At 34.4% G+C, this 25659-nt stretch overlaps 1 protein-coding gene across 1 annotated transcript in view; it reads right to left on the bottom strand.

Annotated features, from left to right (window-relative positions):
* Nucleotides 1-25659, bottom strand: part of LOC129218887 (shootin-1-like) — a 140643-nt gene that overhangs the window by 69810 nt on the left and 45174 nt on the right. The window contains exon 8 of the mRNA XM_054853208.1: nt 15713-15780. Coding sequence (XP_054709183.1) covers nt 15713-15780 — 68 coding nt within the window. The remainder of the gene's footprint in view (nt 1-15712; nt 15781-25659) is intronic.

Raw genomic sequence — 25659 nt, 5'->3', positions numbered from 1 at the left:
ATAGCTGCGCTTTTTGGGAGGATGGCAGTTTTGTTTTTCTCTTGAAAGGAAATAATTGATGCAATTGAAACTTAAATGAAGTATTGTTGTGTTGTGTAACGTATCCTGTTGTAAAACCATAAAGGGTGGACTTGACACTTATATTTTATGTGAAATATGTTACAGTAGTTAGTAGTACAAATACTTATATTAAATTAAAAAAATAAAATAATCGCGACCTCGATTACCTCAACTCATTTTAAGATGAATCTCGCGGGGAAAAGCGCGCATCTTAAATTCAAATATTTTTTACAAGAAATGAGAAAACAAGCAAAAAGAAAGATAATCACAACTACTGAGTTTTGCTAGTCGTAAAAGCAGAATCATGAGAGAAAATTGAAAATTCCTTACTAAAATCAATTACAAGTGTTTTGTTTGTTAACTCATAAGAATTGACAGTAGATAAGAATTTTAAATGATTAAGCTTTCTACTATTGTGTGCCAATAATGAAATCGTTACCAATCGCGTAAATAAAGGCTTACAATTGTTCTTAAAACTTACTTCAGAAAGGTTATTTATACCTTCAGTTCAATATGAATCAAAAGCCCCAAACGAATTCTTTTGTAAGCAGGAAAAATGTGTTCTTTCGATTACTATCAACGGGTCAGTCCGAACACATATAAAATAGAATACTTTTTTTTTTTTTTTTTGAGTAATCACGAATTGCGTACTATTCTCACTTATTTCCCAAGTTTGATGTTGCTCTGATTTTTCAGATTACCATGACGATGGTTGTTTTTAGTACTTATTTAAGAGCGAAATTTTCGCCTTCATAGTTACAAATCATTACCATGACGACGGTTGTCATTAATATTTATTTAGAGAGCGAAATTGTCGTCATCATAGTTACAAATCGTCAGCGGATTGGTTTTATTCATATTTATTTATTTTATTTTATTTTCAGGGCCCAACTCAATCAGACTTTACATTTAAAAAAGAAGGTTTTTCTGGGTAAAATTACGTTTTTTCAGGCGAAAACACCTGTATGGATGAATTTAAACAGTAAAACTTTATCTGAATTCAAAATTTCCCGATTACTCATTTCCATCAGTTAACACTGATAAGAAATAAAAAATACATAACGTAATACGCTGTAAATAATCTTTATGATAAATGTACTGGTGGACATCGGCCATAAAATCACGATCTTAATTACTGCATCCTTATCGCTATTTTATTTTTCATGGATATGCCTCGTATTATCTATTCTGGAAAATCATGAGTCATTCTTGGACGGGTGCAGATTTCTTTGCCATTTACATTCTATTTCATCTGTAGAAACATGAACTTCAACGAGTAGGGTCCTATCGCAATTCGTGTTTGCGAAAAACTCAAGATGTCAAAATTCGAATGTTTTTTTTTCTCTCTAAATAACAGAGAACAGCACGGAAAAGGAAACGTAACTAAACTTCCAAGTGTTGCTACCCCCAAAAGTAGGATCAAGGGAAAATTTTAAATCTTTTTCAAAGCCTTTCTTGCTGAAATAAATGAGAAGTATTTTGTTTATTTAACAGAAACGGGCCGAACAGATAAAACTTTTAAATCAGTGATCTTTCCCTCGTCACCAATCGCATACATGAATAAAAGCTTAGGATTAAAATGGATGATAAGGCTTATGAATGAAAAGACATCCGAAAAAAGCTTTTGTTGAATGTCTTTTCATCCATAAGCCCATTTCTTTTGCATTGATGAAGGCGTTCCTTGTAACACCGAAACACGTGTCTGCAGTAATCTGCAATTTGTGCTTTCTGACGTTGTTACTTCTTACTTTACTTTTCAGCACAAAGATATTTATTTATCTTATGTTATACCATGCACTACATTTTCATGATTTTCAAAAACTGTTAGATTGATCAATGTGGTATATTTTCGTGCATTTCACCTTTTACTATTTAAAAAAAAAAAGGTTTCAGAGGCACTTTTAGATAATGTTTTGACTCACATAAATGATATTAGCATGTTTTCTTTCTAGAAAAGAATGTATAAGAAAATTTTAAAATAACGATTATCAGGCCCGTCTTAAATGTGCTTATTTACTTTAAACAAGAGTTTGTTTCTACTAGCATTCTTAAATATTACCCTGCGCCCTGCATTAGCTTATAGATAAATCCCTTCCGTTACCGTATTTTTTTGTCCTTCCGTTGCCATTAAAAACCATATAAATTAAATATCTACTAAAACTTAAAAAAAAAAAAAAAAAAAAAAACATTAGTTTCTATATCCCGTAGGTTCTTGGTGAACTAATTGAGATGTAGTATTTCAGTATTGGAAGGACATCAAATTGTCACTTTAGTTATGGACCTATTTCATGGTTGAAATAAAGAAATTTGAAAAAACTTACCAAAAAGTTTATCTATACATTCAAAACATAAAAGTTAACCTAAATATTATATGCTGATAATAAGTTTATTTGAAAAACAGATGTAACAAAGCAGAGATTTTTTGCTGCGTAAAAACATAAACAGAAAACTTGATTTTGCACTTGATTTTCTGAAAGTCATCAAACTATTTGGGAAAAACAGGTTAAGATTCAAGAAATTCAATTATTTCTGATGGGAATAGTATATGGCAAGTGGCAGATTATTAATTTTTAAAACTCAAGTGTCAATCTCCTTTTTCTTGGAATTCACCTTTAGTAATTAACAGCTGAAAAAAGTAGAATAAAGTAGAGATCTGAGTTCACCAAATCAGGTAACGTTTTTTTTTTTTTACGTTTGTCATTTTCCCACGCTGTTTTCATAAGAAAAGGATAATAAAATAATGCATGAAAAGTGAATAATCGTCATTACTTCCTTGTTTAAGAATATTTGTGTGCTTAAATTCAGAAATTTATTACGCCTGGGTCGTGGCTATTGAAATCAAATTGCAGCAATTCCCTCACTGTCATCCCCTCACTAATATATACAATGGGGGAATGATTCGGAAATATTAATTCTGAAACATCACTCTGAATTTCAAATACATTTCTTTTACCACGTATTTTCTAATTCTAAGCGAATTCTTTTCATGTTTTGTTTTGTTTTCATAATTATTTTACGATAACCACAATTTGCTGATTTGCAACAACTGTATATTTTTTTAATGAAACATACTTCTTTTTGATAACACTGTGCGATAAAAAAATAATAAAAGAAAAGAAATGAAAATGCCTCTTTAAAAATGCTTTTGACATCATTCTTGCTGACCCATGCGTAAAAATGAGCTCCTGAATCCAAATATGACCACTGTCCCCCTCCCCTCACTTAAAATTTTTCGAAGTAGCATCCCCCTAATTAGTTTTCAGTATTTAGACAGTTAAATATCCTTTTTTTTTTGGAGGGGAAGAGAGCATTCATCTGAGGTGCAAGAGAGGTAAAACGTTCAAAAGCATGAACATTTGTGGTAAGGACCCCTCCTTACCCCCCATGAGGGAGTACCCCCCTTCCCCCATCCCATACTCACTAATGGGGGTACTACAAAACTACTAATATGGGGGTACTATGGGGGCGATGCATTACCCCAGAAATTTAAATATACATTAATTATAATACGAAAGGTTCATTACTGAGGATCTCGCTACTGATATTTGTTTTTTACTTTTTAGTTCATACAGCTACAAAAGCGCATTTTTTAAAATTTTATTTTGTATTTTTCATTTTATGTTTGCGTACACATTTTCATTAACTTCTTTCTTCAACTTTGTATAATAAAATAATGGATTGGGATATAGGCTTAAAATGTGCATTTAATTTTAACCATTTTCGTACTTTTCCCAAGGAAAATCTGCTGAATACTTCGGAAAGAAAACCTAAAACTTCCTTGTAGAAAAGAGATAAAGAGAGAAACATACAAAAACAATACTGTGAATGTAAAAAGACTTGGTTTCGTTTTACTTTAATTTTCGCGAAAATTTAAGTCACACGAAATATTTAAACTTTCTATTCTATTCACATAAAGTTCACTAAATTTTTTATCTCGCAAAGTCTCCGATACGTTCATTTTCGCAAAAATTACAACTCGTGCAAGTGCTTTTACAGTAGGTAAATGGTTAATAAATTGAAATAAATCTGCATTTGTTTATGAAGTACTGTATTAAATAATCCTACGTTCTCGATGGAAAAATACTAACATTTTTCATAATACAATTAAATTTTTAATCAACAAATTATCTGTTTATTCTTACTCTTATTAAGCGAAACAAACTAAAAACGAAGGGAAAGAAAAACATATCTCCGAGCGATGGAAGTTCCCTCCCTCTCCTTCTACGTCAGTTCACGTCGCCCCGAGTCTTGGCAAAATAGTTGCCGAAAAGTAGCCAAATTTTTATTCTTATACTAAATAAAAGTAAAGAATTATTCTGTTTAATGATGTATATATTCAGCAGACCGACAACGTGATGTGGTTAAAAACCGGTCATTTGATAACAAAAAGCAAATGGGTTATTTTTAAATATTTTTTAAAGCTCGCGAGAGTCCTCGTAGACTCCAATGCTAAGACCATTTCCTAAGCCTAATGAGGGGAACATTGGCGAGATTCGAAGGTTACACTCTACCCCAATCCGATTCGACCCGATCCGCACTCCAGGGTTACTATACAGCTCAATGCCTGACCCACTGTCCCTCCTTCGCTCCGATGGTGCTTGCTCGCCCACGTGATTCTGCGTTTCTCTCCTCAGTGAAACACGTGCAATCTCTGACTCACCTCCTCTCCCTCCCCGTTTCGACCTCGTCGTCTTAGGTCGAAGGGCAAGGATTTTGCAAAATAAAAGGAATCGATGTAGCGCCATCTATTGGCAGCATTTTCAACTTTTTGACAAAAACTCAGATTTTTTTTTTACTTGAAAAAAATAAAAACGACACTGTACCCGCCGCACCCATTATATGCGCCGCACAGGCATTATTTTTACTTTTTTTCTTGTATGCGCCGCGGCGCTTATTCTTGAAAATACGGTAGTTATTTCATAGAGTAACGATCTGCAGCCCGCTAAAGTGTAAAATAATCTATACCATATATCTTGCACGACAAATACATTAACCTTCCACCCTTAAAAAATGCTTGTGTAAAACCAAGTGCGTCAGCAAAAAATGTTTTTGTTTTAGAAATAATTTTCTTTGTAATTCCAAGTGTCATTTTAGTAATCCTTGTTGTAACAAATGATTTTATGGTATGTTTCTATAAATACCATTTATATGCTGCATAAATTAGATAAAGTGCTTCTTTTTCATTTTAATTGTCTATCATTAGTTTATTTATAGAATACCTAGTTATTTCATTTTAGATAAATTGTTTATTTTACACTTTAACTATTTCTCATTAGTTAATTTATAGAATACCTAGTTATTTCAATGAATAACTAGGTATTCTATAAAATAACTGCATTTTACACTTTAACGGTAACATATACACTAGAAAATAACCCCTCATGGTATGAAGGGTACAAAAGCCCTTTTACCATAGAGATTGGCCCTCAAATTTGACGCATTTCGAAAAAATACCTATGCCTCAAATCCTGACCATTATAAGCCACATTTTCACTACTTTGCAGGAAAGCCTAAAAAAACATTGAGTGAATACAAAGGATGGGACCTGTGCGCTTAAACCATTGGTAAATACTAAACATTAATGGTTTTTTCTCTTAAACTTAATTACATTGGCTTTATGCACAATAGGATTCCACAAGCAATGTAGTAATAACCAGAAAATAACAAATTTTGGACATGCTAGTATTGCTCTAAAGTAGATAAAATAGATAAGAGGGAAATGTTTAAAACTTATACATAATTCTATATACAAAGTTAAGTAACCATTTCGTTCACAAAACCATGAAATTAGCAACTCATCAGACATTTCTGAGGATTTCCTTTTCAAAATCATAATAAATATACAGCTTTTTTCACTAATGAACATTGCCAGAAAATATTGTTAAAGTGTGTCATCACGATTTCAGTAAATAAACCTCGCATGTCATATACAACTTATTTAATTTACTACTTTTTGCTAAAAATAGAAATGAATTTGAAATTTCTACGATCAGCAAGCATGAAGATAAATTTTTGATTCACACCAGCATCAGACCCGATCTCTCCATGTTGACAGCAGCATGTATTAATGAATTAAATTCTGAAAATTTCAGAAAAAAATATTTAAAACCGCAGACTAAAAGTAATTTTAGAAGGAATGTACATCAACAAACGAGAATTTTGACAATCTATTGTGTTTCACAAAAGCCAGTAAAACTGGGAAAGAAGCGCAGAGGATATTTGAAAAAAAAAAAAAAATAATAATAAAACTAAACCTATTATTCTTTTTGAATATATATAAAAAATAATTCATTAATTTTTCATCAAATAACTATGATTATAAAACAAATAATATTTTACTAAGAGAGGTAACCTTCACTTTTTTATTGAGAATCTCAATTTTACAATTTCAAACCAGATGATAATTTGAATTGTTGATGATGTCAGAGCGTTACTCAATCAGTGATTTTGGTTATTATATGTATGAATATTAACAGTCGTGAAGAGTAATAAACTTAACAAAGTGCCATTAATTTTAAAAAAACTATGCATTACACTTTGTTTTACTGTAATTACTTCCTTTATCATATGAATTTTTCTATTGTTTCTGTAGTCTGCATGTGCTATATTTAGTGTATTGCCAAATATATTACTTGCAATGGAGCTAATAAGCTTTTTTTTGAATTGAATGTAATGCTTTGTTGAGACTACCATTGCTGACGTTTTTCATCTCCTTCCAACTTAAAAAAATAAATAAATAGTTAAAATCATTTTTGAGTTGACTACAGAATAATATTACCTGTAAGCGTTGTTGCCAAACAGTTTCTTCCAAATTACTCAGTTCTTCAATTCTTCGATTGGCTTTAGACAGTTTGTCATTCAGTTGAGATAAATCAAAATGTTCAAACACTTCCTCTGAGAATTTGCACTGCTTCAAGATGAAATAATAATAATTTAAAAAAAAAAGTAGTCAAAATGTGTGCACAAGAATTGAAAATATAAAAATTTTCCCTTCTCTTTTAAAAGAGGAATTTTTAATGGAAAAAATTAAATTCATTTTCTACTTATTTGGTTTAGCAGTTCATTTAGAGGTGCCAATTCATTTAAAATATTGAGAAAAATCATAGGAAATTAAATTCAATTATGATTTTGAAACTGTGAAGCATGTGCAAAATAGTATTAAATCATAGAAATGCAAACTTGGCATTCGTGGTAAAATGATAAATAAAACAACGAACCTGCATAATTAAATTACACTATACTGATAATGTGGTACTAAAAAGTCAAATCAAGAACTGTTAGTAGATAGGTCCCACAGTGAAGATGTCACAATTTAAATAATTTGTTTGAAAAATGATTTTATTCAAATCATCATATATATATATATATTAGGGTGGTCTTTATTTATATGGGAAAATATTTTTTTCGGAATAAGTGATGCCCCCTAGTTTTGCGACACTATAATAAAAAGTAATCTGCACAAAATTTGAACTCTATCTATTAGTAATAACACGTGCCCCTAGGGCGTTGAACTTCAACACTTTTAATAATTTTCCCACAAATCGAGTTTTTACTCTAGACTCCGTACATCGTTTCTCCTAGGTTTGCAAAATATTTTTACAGCGAGGTAGCACTAAAACTAATCTTTTTAATTACTTCATATCATCTAAAGATTTTACATTGCATAAGAATGAAATAGTGCTTTAGAAACTTTACCTTAATCATACGCTTTTCTCAATGTATTTCAATCATGTGCATTTTCTTCCGAATTTTGGACTGTCTGTAAACTAAATTGCTTTTGTGACTCAAATTTGGTAAATTGTGAAATTCTTCGATTAATTGTGCTCCTCTTTCAGCTGTATCATTCACAACATTCTGTATTTTAACAATACCTTTTCCCTTTAAATAGCTTCCTTCATTTTGCCACGAATCAGGATCAAATATGAAAACATCTTTTGGTGTTTGTAACTTATCAAACAGTTTTATTGACTTGTAATTGATACTATAAAGAGGAAGATCTTTACTAAGGAAGTATTCCAAATCATCTACTGTTATCTGAAAATTTTTATACAGTCATCAGACACGTCTTCCTTATCAGCAAGCATTTTTTGGAGTAGTCTTTTCCTATCTTCAAAGTTAATTCCTACATCCAATATGGACAAAGCTACTAATTCATCCCCTAAATACCATAAGTGATTTATGAATTTTCCAATCACTGCTTCTGCTGCATGTTTGTCATCATTTTGTATGCTGCTAGTTTTTTTTAGACACATTATATTATTTAAAGGAGCCTAAATTGAGTTGCTGCGAAAAATCATATCTTCATACAGCATCTAACTGTAAAACAGCATTTATGGGCTTTCTCTTCATGTAAGGGTCAATTTAAATTGTTTCCAGTTTATTGCCTTTTTTTTCAGTTACATCTGGATGTAGCTTTTTGTATCCCAGTGAATAACTAAAAACTCTAAATTTAAATTCATGAAATTTGATTTTACCTCTCAAAGATTTTCTCCTGCTATTTTAAGGGTCCAATTGATCACAAGGTCATTTGGATTTAAATTTACTGCATCTACATAGGCTGTTAATAAATGAACAGCATCTTTGTCCCTAATAAAGCATTTGTCTTACAGTGATGAAAGGCGAGCCAATATCAATAGTTGTTAAGCCTTTTTTTTCGTTGTAGTAGAACAGATATAGAAAAAAGTTTCAACAAGTTAGGATAGATACCCATTTCGGTTTCTAAATCTTGTGAATTGCAAGAAGAATTGGATGATAATAAAGGTATATGTACTGAAATAGAAGAAAATTAATTTAAAGTATAAATTTTTACATTATTCCGATCTGGACATTTTTTAAATTTATATTTTAGGTATGGAAAATACAGTATATTTTTATGTTAGAGTAATCGAGTATTTATAAAAATTTATGCTTTAAGAATTACATAAACATTTAAATATATTTATAACTAAAGAACAGCGAATTAAAATACAATTGCCAGTATTATATTTATAGCGCTGAAATCTAGCGACCCTATTTGCCACACCTATAACATACACCGGAATTTTTTTAAAGCAACACCCCCAAAGCCTGAAGGAGGCAATTTGTTATCGTCAAAGATCATTCATTAATGGCCTAGGCCATTCATTAATGGCATTTAGAATCCCTTGTGTCTATATTGGTTGAAAGAAATGTTCCCCTGCCGCATGGTTTGAACCGAGCGGAAAATAGCGGTATGGCTGACCAAAGGCCATTGGTGTACATGAAGCCTTTGTAACATGTAAAATTTTACGCAATGAAAGTGAGAGAATGGTAAGTCTGGAAGTAGCAACATCTATTCACGTTCAAAATTACTTTAAATATGAAACTAAAGAAAACTTTCACATAAAAATGAGAAAATCCACAATTTTTTCTTCGAAACTCAAAACAGGGGGCCCTAGGGGCGTGGGTTAATATTCATGGATTGACTTACAGGGTTCATACTCTATTTGGATGGAAAAATTCCAAGACTTTTTCATGACTTCAATGAAAATTTGCATGACCTCGTTACTCGAAGAGAATAGCACTATTTAATCTCAAAACTTGATAATTTTTGGAAATGAGCATTAGCAAAACGTCTACATGAATGCCACAGCCGCATTGAAGCACTTACTCTTAATGGGAAAAATAATAAGTGCACACTTAAAAAACTAAACTATTCTTAATTGTCTTCATCATATAAATTTAAGTAAAGTAAAAATGCAGTGAAACAAATATGATGATGCTTAAATGTCTGATATTTTATTTATAAATAGGCAGAATGATATTGAATGGGACAAAGGTTGAACAAATCATCACTAAGTTTCAATAAATTTGCTTCAAAAGTTGCCTTTTAGTGTCAACAGTGCATTTAATCATCCATGTTACTTGACGGCATTTTGATTCTTTAAGGTAAAGTCACATAGTTTAGTTTTTTATGTTTCTAAATAAGATCTTTTTTGAAAAAAACATTTAGTAATGAATCAATCTTCTGATTCAAAAGTATACTTGTTTTGTTTAATTATTTGCACTTTTTCAAATGCATATAAATTAATTAGGTGAAGAAATTTTAGAACATGTTTGATTCCCGACATTGAACGTAGCAGTGAGTCGCATGGATTAGTTTTGCGAGATATATGTTGGGCACTAATGTTTTAAAGTATTCGAATTTCCCTTTTTCTGTATTCTATTGCCTGACTAAAGATCTTTATTTTCTAAAACCTTCAACAAATTAAGATAAACTCTGATAAGTTGAATGATGAAGTTTTTACGAGTGATGAAATCGAACTTGGATGCAGTTGAATTGCTTTTTTTTGAGTGGGCGTGGCAAAACTAAGAACGTGAAATTTCGCTACTACAGAATATGAAACATAAGAAGTGTCGAAAATAACAGTAAATTCAAAATAAGTTATGTCCAAGCAGTAAAATCACATCGCAAAAAAAGGCAAGCGGCTGGGACAGAAGTGGATGCAATGAGATTTCAAAATACAGATTTGATTTTGGGATTGGTCAATTTTCCGCTTTTAATAGCTTTTATGTGCTATACTGTTAAATCACTCAAGATTTCTAATGCTCCTTCAGTTACTGTTACTTTCTCTTTGTCCAGGACATTTTTCCATGACTTGAAATAAATTTCCATGACTTTCAGTGAAAATTTCAATTTTCCATGACTTTTCCAGCTCTGAAATTCAATTATTTTTTTTCCATAACTTTCCAGGATTTCCATGACCCGTACGAACCCTGGACTTAAAATTTTGCAAGGATCATTTACTTGTATAATGGAACAAATTGAGGGGGCGTTGCGTAAAATATCTACAACTTCAAAAATAAGGACCACCCTAATATATATATATATATACAGGGGCGGACTGGCCGACTTTGGCCCAGTCGGCAAAAGTGTATTTTGGCCCACCTCTGTGCATTAAAAAAGTTCAATTAAACAGTGCCGAATCTCGATTCTTCCAAGGTCGAGCAAAGACATTAAACTACTGCTAGTTCATATTTTCTTTCAAGTTTCAAAATCAAGTTTTAAAGAAAGAAAATTGTGAAACGTAAAATAAAGCTAACACTGGCACATTTTTAAAGGATACTAAAGGAAAGAAGGATACTAATGGTTATAAGTCTTAAAGGACTCATCTTGAGAATTCTATATACTAACAACATAAGAAAAACACGAGGAAATGTAGGAATCGGGTAAACTCCCCTGGAAATTTTTCGAAATTGGTTGATCTATATAGGAAGGAGAAAAGAATCGGCAGAGGGAGTTCTAGTCCCATTCTAAGCGATATTTTCAAAATTGATGTCAAAAAGCTAGATTTTGCAACTTTCGGTAACCTTAGAGGAGAGAGAAAAGGTTCCCCTACGATTTTGTTTTAATTCCAATTTTTTTTCTCTAAAAGTCCATATCAGTCCATCTTTGTTTCCAATAGAATGTTGGGGGCTATTCCAGGAAATTCTCTGAAATGTGAAGTTTTAGACATGCAATTTTAGGCTACTCTTGGTAAATTTAAAGGGACAGGGAAGCATATCGGGGCTTTCTACGAAAACTTTTCGACATTGAACTATTAAAAAACGCAAAATTTTCTTTGGTCACGTTAGAAAGAGAACGAGGCTCAGTGATCTCATTTGGAAGCATTTCAAAACTGAAGTCTACTCGTCCCAATTTTCAAGTACATTCAGTTACTATAGGAAATCCAGTGACTGTTTCGGAATTTTTCGACATTAAAATTTTAAAAACATAATCTTATGTTTGGAAAGATTAAAAGGAAAGGAGACAGGTTTCCCTTGTGTTTTCTCCAAAATTTTTAAGAGGGTGCCTTACCTTCCGCTTTTCAGCTAACCTTTGACACTATACTTAATCAACTCTCCTTGCCATTTAAAAGTTTCAACGAAACTTAACAAAAGCAAAATTTTTTCGAAAGGAAAAGATTCACACAAGCCTGTCCTTGAAACGTCACTCGTTTCAATCACTTATCCACAAGAATCTGATTAGAGTACATCTGATGTTTTCAGCATTATTTTTGAAACTAAACATCAAAAGGATTTTCAATATTTTAAAAATAACTACTATCGAAAACAATTGGATTTTGTATGCACCTAGTATACCAAAAAGTAAAAAAAAGGCACCTTTTTTATGTGACAAAACTTCTATCCAAAAAGTGCCCTTTTATCTGAAAGCACACTACCCTTTTTTTGGTCTTAGGGGAAACATTTTTTTCTGAAACTGAAATTAATTTTAGGCTATAGAGCAGATAAAGTTACGTAACTCTCCCACGGAAATTTCTGAATGTGAAACTTCAAAAGCTATCTATAGTGACTTTAAGGGAATAGTGAAAGTTTGAAGACTTTGTCCCGAAATTTTTCGATATTAAAGACTAAAAAAAAACAATTGTGGACCTTGATGAAAGAACCAGGTAAGTCCAGACTTACTCACTGTTGGTAAGACCAAAAAATAACACCAATGTCCAATTATTTACAACAAAGCATTTACATTTGTGTTCTGTTGTTGCACCAATCGGAACATCTATATTTTCCACATGGAGAAATAAATTTAAAAAGAAAAAGGACTTACCTGGTTCTTAAGCCTTGACGTTACCAAAAGTGGAGTCAGGAGACTCTCTTCCGAAGTTTTTCGAATTTAACTTTCTAAAACCACGACTTTAGGCTTCATTTGGAAACGATAGGAGACATAAGGGGTGGGGGAGGGGGGTTCGTCCTCCTCGAATCATTAATCATAAAACTTTTCTCAATTTTAAGTCAATTTCAAATCCTAAAGGATTTGAAATTGACTTAATGGGTATTAAAGGCTTTAAGGATGCTTTTTAGGATTGAAAGTCTTATTTAGGCTATCTTTGAGGACGTAGAAGTGTCAAGATGTCCCCAGAGCTTTTTTGTCATATAAGATTTGAAAATGCAATTTTTGGCTGTATAGTGCACATTACGACTGTATGTACGTTAAAGTATTCATAGTCTTAAGTTAAGTACGTGTACTCTCCCTAGGAAAATTTTCAAAATTGAAGTCCTAAAAACATTTTCTACGCTATGTTTGATGACGTAAAGGGGAGGATTCTGGGACTTTCCTAGGAAATTTATCCACTTCAAAAAGGTTTTGGGAAAGTAGATTTAGGAGCTCTCCCTTTTGTGTTGAAATTTTGTCCTGTTTCAGATTCAGTTTATCGTAGTCCAGACTTGCTTCCCCGTATGCGATTCTGAGATGAAAGTACTCGTAGCGATAATTTACAATATACCAATGAAATCTCTTGCCAGCTTACAGCACTGCTTGAGCACAGGACTGTGGTTGACCAGTCCTTACTCTTTAAGATGCAGAAGTTGGTGCAGGGAAAGGAGTTGAAACCTCCGATCGATGACGTTTGGCCTCTCCTACCTTCTCAGGAATGGCTGGTCCAGTGGCTTTTACCTTCTGTAACAGCCTTCCCTCTCCAGCCTGTGCCTGTTGCATTTTTGTGGAAAAATGAGTACCCCCTGCCCCCCTACTGCAGTGTCGGTAGGTTGCAGATATGCCCCTCACCAGTCGGTGGGTTGCAGAACAATACCCTCACCTCCTTCAGCAGCAAGGTTGCTGGTTCTCTCCTTCAAGCCAGTATCCAGCTCCAAAGGAGCTAGGAACTGGGCGGTGGTAAAAGGTCAACACCCGTTCAACCACCCTGTATGAGTGCAAGGCAGATTACAGCGAGATTTCGCCCGGTTCCTTGAGGAGACAGCTTAGACATCATACATCCCAGATGCCATCCATCCATCCATCCATCCATCCATCAGCACGGTGCCTCACACCTTAGATTGGGCATCCATTTAGTTGCCTTTTACAACACGCATAGACTACGTTGGGACTATTCTGCTCCTCTCCCCACCCAGAGAATATATATATATATATACACATACATACATACAGATGGGTGAGAAAGTACTACAAACACCCTTGAAATAAGTGAAAACCTTTATTGAGTTGAACAACACTTTGAATTAATTACACGTTGTACCTGATGTGGGACGGATTTATAGATGCCATGAAAAACATTTAATGGAATATGAAGCCTTTCATTCTGGAGTGCAGTTTCTTATTTCAAAAGCATCGATAGAGGAGAAAATAGTTTTAACTGCAAGTATTCCCACAAATGTCTAACAATGTTAAACTCTGGGTAATGAGGGTGTCAAGTAAGATTCTTTTTTTTACTCCTCATGCTATTCAAAGCATTTTAGCTGCATGGACAAGGCTGTCGCCATAGGGGGGGGGGGGTTCACCCTTCCAGCAATTTCATCTAGTCAGCAAATTAGTTTGAGTTGGCATTTGCTTCCAATTTTCACAGCTATTATTAACTAAACCTATTTCTAAAAAGCCAGCATATTCATAGTTACATATCTTGACTTTTGACACAACTACCACACTGCCAAATTGTAAATTCACCAGAATCAGGATTTTTTTACTTTTTAGTTTCGGCATTCACAAAATATTTCAATTTGATAAAAATAAGTATGCTTGTTAAGATTTCAAAGAGTAACATACTTTACTTCAATTTAAAATAAAATGTTTTGAAGGTAATATGACCCCTTAAAAGACAAAAATTTACTGTGAAGAATGAAAAATTACTGTTTTAATGCGTTTTATTATATAGAATACAATGTTATTTTGTTATGTGCTGTACTTTTCAAAATAAATTTCAAATTAGATCATTTTTAAAAACCTCAGTAATCTTAATTATTTCACATTGCGCCACATTCCTCTATTATTATAGCACTGCATTTTATTATTACTACACATTATAGGTTCCATACTGTTTTACTTCCCGTCTCTCTCTCTCTCTCCCATTGATTATTGATTTTGTGTTTTGTAACAGCATTTTGATTTGTTAAATAATACTGCCTTTTTTAAAATGCAGTAGAAATTTAGTTCTTCATGTAAGAAACTGCAGTATATAGTGAAGAAAAGGTTTAAAACAGTTTGAAATGTGATTAGGAATGTGAAACATAATTTTGAACGTTTATAAAAAAGTTGCATGCACACTTTTTCATAACAAAATTTCGACTTACGAGAGGGGTCTTGGAATGCATACCTCACATAAGATGAGACTCGACTGTATCTCTAAATATTTAACATTTTTATATTTTCCAAGAAAATATGGATATTAAATAGATTTCAATTTGTAAAGAATTTTCTATTTATTCCAAATTTTCCAGAAAGAAACAAAAAAAAACCCTTTTTTTCACTGCCTCAAAAATTCTGGATATTTTACATCTCTAAGTCTGATTCAATGTAAAACTCGCTGAATGTAAAAGCATATTGAAAGCAAAAAGTGGTCTAGACTAGCAAGTGGAGGTCGAGTTACAAGGGTTCCTGTAAATATGTGTCAAGAGCTTTTTTCCCATTTAAATAAGCATTAGGCCCACCCTTGGAAAAATAAATGACTTAGTGGGGGAAGTCGAGTTACTAAAGTTTCACTGGATATATCAAACTAAAATATGCCCTTGATTCAGAAAAGATTTATCCATAGCTTGAACGGAACATACCAACGTTTAGTTATTTTGTTTCATGTAAATTATTTTGTTTAACAAATCCACAAGTGTAATAGATTTTGACAAACAAAAACATAAATGCCATTGGTAAAATTAAATACTTAAAATATGTTTCAAAACTTATAGTTACACGAGAAGCACCAGTCTTTTCAGCATTTGCAGAAGGATCATGAACTTCAGATTTAGCACACAATTGCGCTGAAAAAGAAAATTAGTTTTGACTTACTGCTAATAATTTCATTAAAACTCAACATTCCATGATCTTGTTTGTCTCTTTCTTTGTAAAAGAAACAAGTGATTAGATGAAAATAAATAAAGAAAACTTGAAACATTTTGCTTAAAAGGGCAAGTGAGGAAAATATTTTCTCTACTTTTTTAGCCATCAATAAAAAAAATGAACTGAAAATAAATGCAAAAAATAATTTAAACATTTTACAAACTAGAGTGAATCTAGTTCCATAAAGTTATACACAACAGACTATACTCAAATGTTCAACGAACTTTTGACAGAAAATTATCGACTTTGAAAAGAAAATTATTGTTTTTATCATCTTGATTATAATCCTTCTTATCAAGAAGTTTATTGATTACATAATTTGTTTGCTTTTGATGTATGCTTGGGTCTTTTCACTTTGCATGTTGTCGACTCAATTTTTTTTTTCATTTGTTGGGTTATAAATAGCAGTGGGGTTATAATAGCATTAGAAGCAGTACTGTACTTAGAAAAGTATTTGGAGGGACTCACGAACAGAAAAGGCAGGTTTGAGACCAATTAACATTACATTTGCATCATTTTTATGCTAAAAAGCCAAACATTTTGCAGAACAACGCCACCCCCTTGTATTCTCTCTCAACAACAGCACTAATAAGAAGTGACATTTAAGGACTGCAGATTCTTATGAGGAAAAACTTAATATGAAGTGTTTTATTTAAAGTTTAAAAAGGAGCAATATTACTTTATAACTAAATAATAACCCTCATTCACTGAATTGAGTAGGATTTTGCCGATACAAATTTCAAAGTTGTTTTGTATATTAGTTAGTTTCTTGAGAATGTCATTGAAAGAAGCAGGTGGCTTCCCATTACCGGCAACGACAATTCAGGAAGTTGAACAGATTCAAACCCAAAATAATAAAATGATAGCTGCACTCTGAGTGACTGAACTTTAATTTTTGTTTTCCACATTTCAATGAAATTTATACATAAAATTCAAAACAAAAACATTCATGTAGTGTGAAATTTATAAAACACTAACAAAAACACTTATTTTTCTAATCACTAACAAAAGAAAAAGAAACAAAAACCCTCATTGATAGTCAGTTCTATGCCCCAAATAGACCCCAGTCAAAATAATGATGCCAAAATGTAAAGATGAAAAAAACTATTGTGTACAGTCAGAGGGAGGGCAGAAGATGTAGATTGGAACAGTATCTCTGGCGAAAACTTTTCAAAATTCAAGAAAAAAAAATCCGTTAGCCTGACGATGTTAAGAGAATTAAATTGAGAGGGGGGGGGGGGCAGAGTCTTCACCTGTGCTATTTTCGAAATTAACGTTAAAAGTTGCAATTCTAGACAATTTTTAATAATGTTAGAGGAAAAGGAGATGGGTTCACTCTCCATTTTTTCCCCCCAAGTCTGAAACTAATTGCGGGTAATCTTTGATGACGTTGTGGGTTACTCCAGGAAAATTTTGATACTTAATTTTGGAAAATGCAACTATAGGTCACTTTTGCTGACAATGAGGAAGGGAACAGCATTCCTTTGAATTTTTTTTTTTAAATTGAAGTCTTGAAGATGCAGTTTACAATTTAAGATGCCTCCAAGGGATCTGGTGGTTCTCCCCAGAAAAGTTTTTTGATAATAAAGTCTTAAAACTGCAATTTTAGGCTGGTAATCATTTGGGAGGTCGATTGGGAGAAACATGCTTTGCGTCCCACATTATAGGTTTTTTTAAACAAGAAATTCATTGCATGTGGTGTTTTGTGATAGGTACTTCTACTCCTAACTGTAAGTTTTAAGAAGCGCGCTGAAAATCCTCCTCTTTTACATTGTTATTAGGGTTTAAAAAACTCATCTTTTAAAATGTGTGAAGTCAACAATTTTCATCACATGCCAATTGCTCCTACTTCATTTGTGGTTTTTCATTATGCTGATCAATATGTACAAGGCAAAAATGGGTGAGGTATTAAAAAAATTTCAGATTTCCTCACTGTAACTGTAATCCTGACTTGTCTTTTTTAGAGGCATGACAGCCCTGGTTGGACCCGAGCCTTCTCAAGAATTTTCTTGCAGGCTAGCTACTCTTTTCTAAATATTGGTCTACCCGTTATTTACTCGCAATGTGGCAAAATCTTTTTCTAGACAACATTTAAAGTTACGTCGACCCCAGTTCTAGCTCCAGCAGCTAAAAAAATTTCTAGTGATAACATTCACTGTTCAATCTTTTAAGTGGGCAGCCCATTTAAATTTTTGAACTTTTGTACATTTGACCACATCATGTTCCCTAAAGCAGCGATTCTCAACTGGTGGTCTGGCAGATTGACACCGGTCTGCGAAAAAAATTAACTGGTCCTCAGAGATTTTGCTTGAACTCCTTAAGAAATTTTATTTACTAAATGAAATATAAAAACTAGACAACATTTCTTAACGTGAATGTTGTGATGAATTTTCCATCGTTTTCTATAATTATTCTTAAATATTATGTTCTTATTTATGTTTATTACAATAATTTCTTATCTTTCCAGCTAAACATTTTTTGTGACAGTTTCTTAATATTATACCCAGTTTTATTTATTTATTGTAAAATAAGGGGACAAATTTTCAGCGGTGTGCAACTCAATTTTAATATTATTATTGACTGTAAAGAACAAAAAAACCTTACTGGTCCTCAAAAAAATTTCAAAGGGTTTTGCTGGTCAGAAAAGGTTGAGAAATTCTTCCCTAAAGGCATGGTAAAGTTCTAAATATTAAGAGCATCTGGGTCAAACAACCTTGACACCTAACTTGCTACAAGTTATTGGGAACTTCCCTCTTGCTAAATAGCAAGGGCCTTCTGAACTTAGGGACCGGTCCTCCCTTTCAGAAAGTATCGGTCCCTGGTTCACTTTTTTCATTTTGGTGTTGTTTCCGTGTTCTTGCTTATTGCAATTTCCAATTTATATTGATTATTTATTCATGAATATGTTTGTGCTGTTTTTGTTTCTAGTAGCTTTGCGCTTGCATTACAGTACATTTAAGTGTTTATTCTTTCATTTTTCTTTCAAGTTTTTTGAATTTATATTTAAAATGTTCTTAAAATGTATCTCATGATTTATATATATATATATATATATATATATATATATATATATATATATATATATATATATATATATATACACACACGAACACAGGTAGTTATCAAAATAATGGAAACATCTGTGAATAAAAGTGATATTTTTGACTGTACTTTATAAGTAATAAAACCAGATGTCTGTTTTTTTTTTTATATAAGTAGCAATGTACATATTCTGGTAGTACACTGCTCGACATTGAAAATGCAACACCAAGTAGGAGTGTTCAGAAATTTATGCAAATTTTAGAGTAGATGTACATCATTGAGTTATGTAAATGATGTGAAATGCGCAGCTCTCCGACGCACATGAAGTAAGGGAAGGAACTTGCAGAATGGGCAATATTCGTGTCGTTATTTCTGACTGGAGAATTATCGAAGAAATTTTGTTTTTGTCTTTTAGGAAACGTGTAACATGAGAGAATGTCAGGCCGACATCAACGAAGGTACTTCCAGCAGATAGACGATTTTACGAGGGATATGGTGATCTGACTCAGAAGGGGAGGTTGGTCCAATACCCACATGGATACCCCCATGATACTCACATGGATGCGAGCACGGTGCATCGGCTGTGCCAAAGATGGTTGGAACAACGAAATGTGGCAAGGTTGAGGGGTGCAGGGCCAGCCAGAGTGATGTCAGAATGCGTGGATCGACGCATCTACCGACAAGCATAGTAGACCCACAAGTCACTTGTTCCTCAATTCTGCAGCAGGTGCAAGATACCCTGATTGTTCCCGTGTCAACCAAAACCATTTCCTGTCGTTTGGTCGCACGTGGTCTGCAATCACAGTGTCCGCTAAGAAGACTGCCATTGACCCCACAACATAGACAGCAAAGTCTAGTATGGTGCCAGACTAGAGCGACGGGGATGACAGAATGGCGAAATGTCGTGTTCTCAGATGAATCCCGCTTCTGTTTATCCAGTGATAGTCGACTGCTCGCAGGCTCATTTCTAGAGGTACAGTATCTAAAGTCATGACAGCATACACAGAACACAGTAAGACAAGCTTGACAAAGCAAAATACTGGATGGGAAAAAGAAGCTCAGTGAAAGAAATCGACGGGCATTAAAGCGAATTGTAATGTCTAAAATGCGAACAATAGTAGCAAAAGTGATCACAGTACTCAATCACTATCTGGATTCACCAGTGTGAGTGATTACAGTCCGAAGGCACCTTTATTAACAGAACATGTACAGCAGAGTAGCGATTTCAAACACCACACTTGTCTCAGTGTTTCCATTATTTTTAATAACTTCCTGTATATATATATATTAGTGATGGGCATAATCGAGTTCTCATAATCGAATCACTCGATTATTCAAGATCATTCGAGAACTCGATTACCACGAGTTCTCGATTATCGTATCTCGAGTTCTCGATTATCACTTCTCGAGTTCTCGAGCGATGAACTTCTCGAGTACTCGATTACCACTTTTCGAGTTCTCGAGCGATGAACTTCTCGAGTTCTCGATTATCACTTTTCTAGTTCTCGAGCGATGAACTTCTCGAGTTCTCGATTAACACATTCTGAGAACTCGAGCGATCAACTGCTCGAGTTCTCGCTTTGAACTTCTCGAGATGTTGAGTTCTCGAGATGTCAATCACTCGAGCAGTGTAATCTTCGATCGATTTGATAATCGAATGAACCTCTCAATATAGTTGACTTCTGACAAGGGTGCCCACCTATGGAGGGGGGGAGGGGTCATGCCGCAGACTGTGCTATTGACATTTGGGGGGGGGGGGGTGTTTTAAGGGGTATTTTTCTCATTTGTTGGGGGGGAGGTCTCTGCGATATTGAGGGTGGGGGGGGGGGGGGGCTTGACCTCAGGGCGAATGGGCAACCTTGCTTCTGAAGTGTTTTAGTTACAGGGGCGGATACGTCATCTAGGCGGTCAAAGTTAATGATTTTACTTATGAATGAGCATGGGTTTTTTTTTCTGTCTTCCGAAAAAGTTTGCATTGAAACCTTTTAACCCTTCCCCCAGAAAGACGGTCTGCGCTGAGGAGCCCACAGGGGAGGTGGGTCATTGCGCAGACTGCGCCATTGAAATTCCTAATGGACGTAAGACTTTTTTATGGAGTGTCCTTGAGGGGGAGAGAGGATCCCTAATTTTAAAAAGTGTGCCAGCACACTTGAGGAATAGATACCCTTGCGATCTAAATGGTGTTACAATCAAATAATTGCCTTTCTAATGTTTCATTCGAATAGTGTTATAATTGAATGTATACTGTTGAATGCTTGATTGTCAAATGATTCTTTGGGGATGCTTGGTAGTATAATGATATATTTTGAGCGAAAGGTGTTAATGAATGAACGCATGGACGGGTCTGTGGGAGACATGTGTCGTGTGTCCCGGTGGTGGAAGTAAAGGTTGGAGGCGCTTATAAGGTTCTAACTTGAGAGCCATTAAAATTATAGTTCAGGTAAAAAGGGGGAATACTTAAGTTGAAAACCTGAGGGGACGTCTTCCCCCTTACGTTCACCTTCGACTATACGATTCGGTAATGATACAAGTGTAATAGGCAATAACAAACGTTTTAGAGCCCAAATATACAGATCACTGCAGACACGTGTTTCGGGGTTTGAAGGAACCCTTTTTCAACGCAAAATAGTGAGATTGTGGATGTAAGGACATTACTGGATGTCTTTACGGACCATTCATTAATTACGTAAGGGTCCCAAGGGGATGGGATTGGAAAAATGTCTACATACTTTGGGGGGGGGGAGAGGGGTTCAAACGCATTCTTACGCAGTATTTTCCAAGCCAAAGTTTCATTTGCGTCTGGAAAATAAAAACGTATTAGGATGACTGTTTTTTATTTGTTTTACGAAGAATTAATTATGTAAAACATAATAAAAGAATTGCACTATTGTATGGCATGTTTTATTTTTAACTACTATCGCATCATATACAAAAAAATGTCGAAAACACATTCAGTCTAGATTCCAACTTTTTAGTAAATATTTCTTCACACACAAAAAGGTTTAATTTAATAATAGTGAATTAAATTTCGATTCCAGTGATATTAGATTAGTTATTTCATTATTTCGAAAAACGAAATGGAATCTTACGTAAGAATAGGGGGAGGGGTTTGAAAAACCTTACGTACCCTTACATGGGGGGAAGGGGTCAAAAATGGCCAAAATCATCCATACGTAACAAAGGAATGGTCCCCTATATGTAAAAGCTTACTATTTTGTTGAAAAAAGGGTACCTTAAAACTCCAAAACACGTTTCTGCAGTACTCTGTATATTTGGGATACTAAACGTTTGTTATTTCATGTTACTTCTCGGCACAAAGGTACTTAGTTATTTCTTAATAAAACAAGTGGTTAACTTCTTGTGTAATTCATTCCTATGGGTGCAAATAAGAGGGGAGGTGGGGGGGGGGGAGTTTTGACGTAAACTGCGGGATTGTAATTTTTAGGGGATTTTGTCTCTTTTGGGGGTATTGCTCTTGGGGGGAAGAGCTTCATAGGTGGTGATCTTTGTTCTTGGAATGGATAGATTTGGAATGATTTTTAAAATCGAATGATTGCTTTTCTCTTGCTTTATTCGAATGGGGTAATAGTTGAATGTTTGGCTTCGAATTTTCGATAATTGTGAGATTCCTTAATAATCGAGAACGATATTTTTAGAACGAAAATTGTTAATTATCATATGAGCGGATTTATGGAGGGGCATGTGTTGTGTGAGTGGCGGATACAATGGAGGGTCGTGGGGGTCATGACCCCCTCCCCCTGAACTCTCGAGAATAGTATCCGTACACATTGTGTTCAAATAATTCATGCATAAAATGCAAACGATGACAGTATCTTATCTTTTCAATACATCAATTATTTTTCAAAGAAAATATTTGAACAACTACTTTGTTTTATTGCTTATGAAATTAATTTGCAACGTTTATCCCCAATTATGTGCCTTATTCCTGACCGATTTGGGGCTTTTTATTGACCCCCAAAAAAGTTTCAGAATTTTTTCGTACTTAAAACGGGAATTTCGTTCATGGGGGAGGGCTTTCTTCAGCATGACCCCCATCCCCCTTCAAATGGTTTTCTGTATCCGCCCCTGGTGAGATCCGGTGGTGAAATCTTGAAACAAAGGATAGAGAAACGCTCTCCATATTGTTTTGAACTTGACAGTTATTAAGATTAAATACGTACGTATGTACAATTTTTATTAAAAAGTGAGGGATAATGATAATATGGGCAAGTCGTTGGGCGACACTAGCAGGTTTAAAATTGAGAGTTGTTAAATTTAAAAATATATTAAACCGGTATCAAGGGCTTCCATATAGGGGGGGGGGGCAAGTGGGGGCTCAAGCCCCCTCCCCTTCTTTGAAATTAAGACATCCTTGCTTTTAGTACCTTTTTTCTTTTTTTTTTGCGAAAATGTAAAATCATTTCTTCTCCAGCAATTAATCAATAAGTTATTAAAAATGTCAAATTTTAATAACTCTAATTTGTACTGAAATCGGTTTCTATGGCGCCCTTGACCGGTATGGTACAAACCGTGTAATTGAAAATTTAATGTAGTCTTAGCCCTTTTTCGGATTATCGTTTCTTGGGGGAGGGGGGACTGTCATAAAAAGCGCGCCATTGCTCACAGGGATGGACGGGCACCCCTGTCATTCTATAAGGTTTTAGAATCAAATAATTGCTTCTCAAATGTGTCACCCCTGTCATTCTATAAGGTTATTGAATCAAATAATTGCTTCTGCTTTTTTTCGAATGGGGTTACTCAGAGTTGAGTAAATGTTTTAAAGCGATTGTTAATGCTGTGGCAGCCATGTTAAAACGTTTATGAAATGTTTAAACGCAAGGTGTTTATAATTCAGTGGTGCCCCCGACCTCATGGCGATGACACTCATCCCTCAAATGCGATGTTGAACCCCCTAAAATAAATTAAAGCCCGCTTAAGTTACCCTCTCCTCTTCAAAACTTCAATGGCGCGGTCTGCGCCATTTATCCCCCTCCCTCGCGCTCTCTCTTGTATAATATGTTGTTTGTTGTGGTATGCTCAGTTATCGAGCATCTCGGATGATTTGAAAACAGAATACGTAATCTGCTTTTCAGAGAAACTTGACAATCAATTTTAACGTTTTTGAGGACCAGCGCACGGAAAATGAAACGTAGCTACGGAACTTTAAGTTCCGAAATGGACCGCTGCGAGCCTAAGCATTTTCAGCAGTATTGCCTCAACTTTACAAAAAAAAAAAAAAAAACACATAAAATCAGCACATTAATTGACTGAAAACTTTTAAGTTGAGTAAATAATATATTAATCAACATTTACGAAACTATAAGGAATATAACATAAACAGAAGCGATTAAAACAAGCAAAATACTTAAATTTAACTACCCACGCGAAAATAAATGCTACGCACACAAGAAGTCACAAATATCTTGCGTATGGAATTTCAAAAAAAAAAAAAAAACAATCTGTATAAAATGTAATTTTTATTTAAAAATTGGGCCAAAGAGTGGAAGCTAAAATTAATCCCACACGACAAGCTTCAATATTTCTTTTTAAAGCACTCAGAAACATTTCAACTTCACTCCCAACACTTTTACTGTTATTGCATATTCCTAAAGTCGACGAATGAAAAAGAAAAATAAAAAAGAGCGGATCAAGAAAGAAAAAAAAATAATCATGAACTTCAATGCACTTCAAGCCACACTTGTACACTTTTCAATGAGCCGGGAATCCCAATCCTCTGGAAAACGTAATCAGAAATATTTTACCCTCCCTCCTCATAAATTAGTTAGATAAATATATTTAATTACTCTCAACAAGAACATCAAAAAAAAAGCAAAGCTATAAACTGGGAAAGAATGAGTACTTTTGCGCAGAGCAACTATTCCACTACTTGTTTACATTATTAACTTCGTGTTTGAGAGTCCGAAACCATTCGAAATAATTACGTGATAACTGAAAATCATTAGTTTAAATGCATAACCGCTCGAATAAATCGCTCAGTCGCCCAAATGCCGAGCTCCTAGTTTCTGACAAGCTAACAGGGAATCTAGTCGAACCTGCATCCCCCAAGGATTGCGACCCCAAAATGAAGACTAAAATCTATCGAATCGACCCCCTAAAAGAAGCTTGCATTTCGAACTTTGCCGGAGGGTAAGGGGACAAAAGGTGTATCTGCTCATTTTATCGGAAAACAACAAAAAACTAAACCCACTCAAATGTAAAAATTAGAATTTTTCATGGAATTTGGGGGGAGTGGTATTGATCCCCCTTCTAAAAGGGGGGTGTCAATACCCCCCCAACTTAACCTAAAACTTCTAAAAGTCAGGAGGGTTCACCCCTTATTATACCCCTAAATGGTAGGCTAAATGTCATATTTCTATCTCGAGCGCACCCCTGCCAAAACAACTCGGGAATTCAACTGAAGTCAAGGGAGTCCGCCTCCCCCCTTTCGCAGGGCGATGGCGCACCCTCTCAAATGTTACGGAGCATCCGTCTAGAAAGAGCTCTCCCCCCCCCCCCCGAAATGAGACTTAAAAAAAATCTCAAAAAACCGCTTCTAAAAATTTCGGTTTCGCAGACTGCGCCATGGACCCCCTCCCCCCTTCCCAAAATGAGATTAAAAAAACCCTCTCAAAGAACCGGCTCTAAAAATTTTAGTTGCACAGGCTGCGCCATGCCCCACCCCCTTTTAGTGGGCACCCTCGTAGCAGTCAACTCAATTTTGGAAAAGCTCAGGAAATGAACTACTCGAGTACTCGATT

The sequence above is a fragment of the Uloborus diversus genome, chromosome 3 (genome assembly GCF_026930045.1).
Source record: "Uloborus diversus isolate 005 chromosome 3, Udiv.v.3.1, whole genome shotgun sequence".
Classification (NCBI taxonomy): Eukaryota; Metazoa; Arthropoda; class Arachnida; order Araneae; family Uloboridae; genus Uloborus; species Uloborus diversus.
Note: the sequence above shows the minus strand (reverse complement) of the source record. Positions and strands in the feature narration are given on the sequence as shown.